At 43.4% G+C, this 6,895-nt stretch overlaps 1 protein-coding gene across 1 annotated transcript; it reads left to right on the top strand.

Annotated features, from left to right (window-relative positions):
- The first annotated feature begins 4,363 nt into the window (after positions 1-4,363).
- LOC143861473 (uncharacterized) lies at positions 4,364-6,636 on the top strand. The gene is made up of 4 exons (XM_077372400.1): positions 4,364-4,669; positions 4,766-5,056; positions 5,206-6,211; positions 6,347-6,636. The coding sequence occupies exons 1-4, from the start codon at positions 4,364-4,366 to the stop codon at positions 6,634-6,636; spliced, it is 1,893 nt and encodes a 630-aa protein (XP_077228515.1).
- Positions 6,637-6,895: the final 259 nt, after the last annotated feature.

The following is a 6,895-nucleotide window of genomic DNA, read 5'->3' as shown; positions in this document are numbered from 1 at the left end:
ATCGAGTCGTGTGTGGAGTCGTGTTGTGTTGTGTTTTTTTTTGCTGTGTTTTCTTACTTTCATGTACAGACCCTATACCTTTAGCTTTAGCATGCATGTGTTTGCCCATCAGAACTTAGACACCAATTAGGCATGACACTCATAACCTAGCTATTAGGTGGCACGTCTTTCATTTCTTTTGTGTGTGCTTATTATTCCTCTCCGAGACATGCATGATTAGCTAGACGTTATCTCGGGGATATTCGTTCCCATTTCACATGATTTTTGCCCAAAACTCTTCAAGGTTAATAATAAACGGCATAAGAGACCAGGTGCTTGCCCTTGGGTGAATTGGGGGCGCCTAACCCCTTCCCCATTCGTCATCAGGCACGGACCTTTTGTATCTCTGGTTATCTGTTGCGACAAAGCACAGCATGGGATCCAGAGCCTACTTCCTTAGATGGCGACTCTTTCTTTGTTTAAGGTACACCTCGAATCCGGCTAGTCCCTGAAGCAAGAGGTATCTCACTTTACATCGCCACTCATGCTATGAGGGGCACTCTTTCGAGAGTCCTTGGTGGAGCTCTCCTTCACGTGGATGATTTAGAGACTTTCTAGGGGGCTCGTCCCCCGCCTCTCTCTGATCGGGGTCCACAGGCTGGCGACTCTACTGGGGAGTTCTTGAAACATTGTCTAACTCTGTAAAAATGCCATTTTAATTAATTTTTAAGAAATTTGGGTCAAAACCAAGTTAAATGGGAACCTTATCGTTAGAAATCTAGGGGTACCAAGTAAGTGCGTAAATAAAACGAGGGATTCACACACTGCACGTCATACATTGTCATATTCTTTATTTCTTTCATTGTTTTCATTATTGGCCCCAGGGAATAGATACGACGCGTACCAGATGGGAAATCATGACCTTGAGGGAACCGTTGTATCTATTTCCAAGCTATGCGCCAGAGCTGCAGCTGTAGACACTGGGTGTGCTGGTGTTCTACAGTAGCCGATGAGCGGTGAACATACTCTGTATAATGCTGGGTGTGCTGGCGTTATACATCAAGGGTATGGTCATATGCATAGTAACCTGCAGATATGCCTGGGCCCTACTCTCATTTCATTATATTATGTATATATACATTAGTTGCTCCCTTTAGAACCAAAATTATGGAACCCTTGCTAGGACACTATATATATGTACTCATATAGGACGAACATGTGCGACCAGCATATGTGAGCCTAGGATAGAAGTCAGCCTACCCATGTAGTGTAGAAGGGTAAGTCACACCGTGATTACCCGCTGCATTATCTAGTACAATCACAGACACTTTTGAGCCGAGACTTTCTTGGCTCCGCTAGATCAGGTTAGGGCTGGTGCCCCTGGTTAGGGTATGTATGTATATATGTACGTGCATGTATTATATCTATTCTCAGATTATGACCTGTCTCTTAGATTAGGTTTCTGTATCTATTTCAGTCATGCCATTCCTTCAGACCTGATCGATGACCATTGCTCTTACTTGGTCGTCACCTGGATCATGATCTACCCTATGACCTTTTATCATATGATTATTCCAGTGTTTTTGGTCTATCTCCGTGAGGTTTTCTGATCTATTATCATCAGTTAGAGCTTGTTCACTCTTTCGGTTTTGGGTCTGGCCGATGGTTTTTGTTTACCACCTTTTATGGCCATGGTCCAGTCCTGGATTCCTTATTGTCCACTTCGTTCAAACTCTGTGATCCTGATCGCTCTTTGTACTAGCCTGTTAGACCAGGGCTTGTCTGTCAGTGGAGTTTTCTGGTCTAACTATCAGCTACGTAGTTTAATTCTCCAGTCTTTAACCCAATTAGTAATTTTCCTTGCTCGTTATCCTGATCATGGTCTTTGTTCTGTCTTCTGAGTGTACAGTTGTGTTGTTCCTTTGCACATGTCTTACTTGCTGAGTCGATGTACAGCATTGCCATCTTCTTGTACATACCCTATTTGCCGAGTCGGTCGTTCAGATCAGGACCCCTTTTGCAGTAGGTATTCCAGGTCTAATTCATCCTATTTACATTCCTTTGATGCAGTCGATAATATTTCTTTTACCGTTGTTGGGACTATATCTGTCGTTTTGTCTTCAGATTGTACGAATCTCTTCTGTATATTCAGTTTTGTCGGTTGGTTAGATTAGAACCCTCTTTTCCAGTGAGGGATTCCTGGTTTAATCAATCATATGTACATTATTTCAGAGTCACCTGATTAGTGGTCTATACTCGTCACTCTCATGGCTGCGGTCTATTCATTGCCCTTTGATTGTGAGCTCATTCGTCTGTTGTGTCATAGATTAATGTTGTGTACATAGATCCATGTCGTATATGTATATTACCCTTCGACTGTGTACCCATTCTTTTGATGTGTCATAGATCCATGCTGTGTATAGATATTACTCATTAGGCTAGATTTTGCTATTTACTTACTCTGTCTTAGATATGGTTGATGGCTTGTCCGTTGTCTCTATGACCATGATCTATCATTATCGATCCTCTTGATCATACAGTTGTCAATGTTCATCGTCAGATTTGAGATCCAGTCTATGACCTACTTCTGTCATTTTGTGGCCGTGATCTACCTTTCTGATCTGCCGATCATCCTTGATCATTGATGAAAGAAATTCAATGTCACCAGTTGTATCCTTCCCATATAATTGGTCAAGTTTATCCCTATTATTTGGTTGTTCAAGGTTATCTTCACTCTCTCATGATCTTATCCTATCTGTGTGTTAGGTTTAAATCATGTCGAACAAGGTGATGAAGGACTGGATAACTGAGTCAATTAGAGATCTCCCGCGTGAGCATACAGAGTGGAGTATGGCCGACAGGTTTATCAGCACGTTCCATCATTTGAGCACATCTGTGAATTGGCAATTTCTTCAAGCAGCTGCAAGGCTTTGGGATCCCATTCTCCATGTTTTCCGATTTGGTCCCTTTGAAATATATCCTATATTCGAGGATTGGTGCGCCCTATTAGAACTCCCACCTGAGGGACTTTGGATCCAACCTTCGAGTGTAGTCTCCTCGTTCCCTTTTCTGTAAGCTTTTTGAGAACAAAACTGTTGATGCTATGCCCTATTTCAAAGACACATGTGTGCAATTCGATGACCTCATTAAGCGTTTTTCTAAAAACGTTGACCCTACCGATTCCCGTTTTCAAAGTTGTCGGAACAGTGCCCTAATCTTTGGTGTCCTTGCACGTCACGTCATCCGTGAAGACTCTAGTATTGCCCCTGTGACCTTACTGAGTGTAGTCGATCAAATTAGCGAAGGAAGGAATTCTGTCCCAATCATGCTAGCGGAAACCTTGTCTGGGCTGGATCTTATTGCTCGGCGAGAGGTTAAGGATAATTTCCATGGGTGTGTCAAACTGCTCTATTTGTGGCTTTGTGAAAAACTTACCATCCTTCGGCCACGGAGCTCCCTTCAGTACACCCTCAAGGATTACCTTTCATGGCAACCAATGGCCAATAAACCTCAATCCATTGATGAGTGGCATAATTGGTTGCAGCACGTGGAGAAGGATCAATTTCACTGGGTGAGTCATCCATGCTTGCAGGTTATCACTAGCACCTACCTGTATCCATTTCTGTACCTTATGGGTTTGGAAAAGTCAACCTTTTATGCACCCACTCGTTTGCTTTACCAGAACACGGGAAATCCATGTCCTCCCGGATTTGTAACCCCTCCTCCTTGCGAAAAGCTTACTCCCGGTCTCATAAAGTCTATTGTAGCTGCTTGGAGAAACAAGGTTACAGATAAGAGATTTGCTCTATCATCTAAAGTCCAACGGAGGGAGTTACCAGAAGAGCCTGCGGGGAAGAGATCTCGGATCATGGAGCATTGAAAACCTTTTTCATACAATTGTCATACGATTGTCATTTTCATACAATTTTCATTTTAATTTCTTCAATTTTCATTATGCACAATTGCTTTCATTTACTTATAATTAAAAGTGATATGTTTTATCAATCATAACTGCAGTTTGATTTATGATAAATGAAAGTGTGTTCTTTTCTATTTTGCTCGTCTTGAATTTGTGTGAAGTATTATATCTCAATTATCAATCGCTCAATCTAATGTATTAACTTCAACCCAGGAGTCTTAACTGAACATCGTCGCTCCCAAGAAAGTCAGTTCAAAACCGGCCTGGTCCCGTCAGTCTTCAGATTCCAGGCTGAGTAGACATTCTTCTTCTCCAGAGTCCTTTACTTCTCCTGCACCGCTTCTACTTGGTCTTCCAGAAATACTTTCACCAATTCAACTTACATCTGAATCAATGGAAGAGACCGGAAACAACAGTCCTGATATGAATGAGATGATGAAGGCTATTCTTCTTCAGCTGAATACCATGAAGGATGATATAGCCCTCTTGAAAAATGACTGTCATTCTGCCTCTAAAGAGCCTGCCCATCAGCAGCCTCCACTTATACCTTCCATCCCTCTTGTTTCTCCCAGGCCTACTGTATTGCCTGAATTCGAAGATTTTGATGAGGACCAGTATGCAGAAGAGAACTGTCTTCCTAACCTGGGAAATCCTGATAAAGCAAAAGGACTAGCTGACCAAATTGAGAAACCGACCCGAGATATGGAAACCATGAAGTGCCAAGGTCCCAAAAAGTTTGATATGTCGGAATTCGTGATAGCTCCAGGGGCCGTACTTTCGCCCAAGTTCAAAATGCCAGACTTTGACAAATACGACGGAATGGGGTGCCCTCGTAGCCATCTTAAGTCGGTCCTTCCTCTTTTGCAGCAGCACGGTTTATCCTCAGAGCAGATTGCTCTGGTGTTCCCCAGAACTTTAACTGGTACAGCTAAGAAGTGGTTTCTGCATCTGAAGCCAGAAGAAATTAGGACCCTTGAAGGCGTAGCTAACAAATTTGTCCAACAATTCTCCATGCAAGAAGGGATTGACGTGACAAAAGGGGATCTAAAATTGCTAAAGCAGGGACCTAATGAGACCTTTACTTCCTTCATTCAGCGATGGAGGAGAAAGGTGGCGCAAATGACCAACAACTTGCCTGATGAAGATCTGATCAAAATTGTTGTCAAGAATCTTTCCCCTTTTTACTTTCCTCATATGTCAATCCAGTACTTCAATGACTTTGATCACCTGATCAAGACCGGGACGAGAATCGAAGATATACTGACTAAGGGCGGCCTGAGAACTAGGGCCTCCTCCTCAGATGTTAGAGAGGGAAAAAGGCCTATGGTGCCTCCGAAGGAAGTTACAATGTGAATACTGCTCGTCCAGTTAAGAAAGAAGGTTCCGAAGGAGGTCGTTCGGAGAGGAATGAACCCAGACAATTCACTCCTTTACCATATTCCCTGTCTGTAGCTCTCATAAAGCTGTTGAGGGACAAGAAGATCACTCTGCTAGAACCTCGGGAAGTTCCAAATCCTCTCCCGAAATACTGGAGAAAAGATCAATACTGTGAATATCACCAGAGTGTTGGGCACCTGACTGACAGATGCTTGGTACTAAAGCATAAGATCCATAATAAGATTGAGACAAAAGAAATCGCGGTGGAAGCTCTCCCTAATGTCACCAGAAATCCATTGCCGACGCATGTTATGCCTCCTCCAAATGTCTATGATATTCTTACTGACGAAGTTGTCCTGGATCATTCCCGTGTATGTGCTGTCATTTCTGAAGAGCCGTACATCTTGAGATGGGAATCCGATGACGAGAAAGTTGAATGCAAGAAGCCTTACGTCTTGTCCTATAGCAAAGAAGCTGGGGAATCTTCTGAATGTCCTTATGTCCTTAGATTCGAGGGGGAGGAAGAGAAAAGCGAAGTCCCATATGTCCTTAATCTTGAGGATGAGGACTTGCTGCTATTGAACGATCCATGTGATGAGGTTCACCATGTTACCCGTGGTGGACGTGTCTTTAAGCCTCCCAAGCTGAGAGCAGAGAATCCTGCTGAGATTGCCAGAGCAGTTGAAAACCAGAATCAGAGGTTGAGTCCTGACGAAGATGAAGATATTCTGTTGAAGCAACTTAGGAAGACTCAGGCTAATGTTTCCATCTGGGGTTTGTTAATGTCATCTCCCAAGCACCGTCAAGTTATACTTCGTGAATTGAACGCAACGCAGGTGTCCATTGATATAACCCCTGATGAGCTGGTTGGACTTGTATCTATGGCCAGATCAGCTATAACCGTGTCTTTTTCTGATGAAGATCTGACTCCAGAAGGTAAGAATCATTCAAAATCTCTCTGAATTACCGTGTTCTGCAATAAGAAGAAGGTTCCAGAGGTTTTGGTTGACAACGGGTCGGCTCTGAACGTGTGTCCCTTGAGCACCGCTACCGCCTTGGGATTTGGGCCAGATGACTTTATCCCGTTCGAGCAGGGGATATTAGCTTACGATGGAACCAGAAGAGACGTCATCGGGACTTTGGTCACCGAAATTGAGATTGGAGGTGAAATGTTTGACGTAGAATTCCAAGTTCTAGATATCAAGACCTCCTTCTTTCTCCTTCTTAGCCGACCTTGGCTTCATAGGGTCGGAGTTGTTCCTTCCACTGTCCATCAGAAACTCAAGTTCATCAAGAATAACAGAATTATCACAGTTAGAGGGGATCCGGAACCAGAGGTTGGACAGATATCCCAAGAGTAGATCGGTTCAAGCACCAGAGATGTCAGTCTGACTGGGTTTTCACTCGAAGTTTCGACCATTACTATGGAGGAAGCTATGAGTGAAGAAATTTTGTTCCTGCCCAGCGCAAATGCGCAAGTAGCACGAATAGTGCGCCGATATGGGTATATTCCTAGAACTGGTCTAGGGAGAAATCTGCGGGGTTTAACTGAGTGGCCGGAGCTGAAGGTCGCGAATAATCTGTTTGGGTTAGGATATGAACCCACTAGAAAAGAGATCA

This window comes from Tasmannia lanceolata, unplaced genomic scaffold (assembly GCF_043159265.1).
Source record: "Tasmannia lanceolata isolate RefF3 unplaced genomic scaffold, GAP_Taslan_0.1 ptg000037l, whole genome shotgun sequence".
Classification (NCBI taxonomy): Eukaryota; Viridiplantae; Streptophyta; class Magnoliopsida; order Canellales; family Winteraceae; genus Tasmannia; species Tasmannia lanceolata.
The sequence above is the reverse complement of the archived record's forward strand: the minus strand, read 5'-3'. Positions and strand labels throughout refer to the sequence as shown.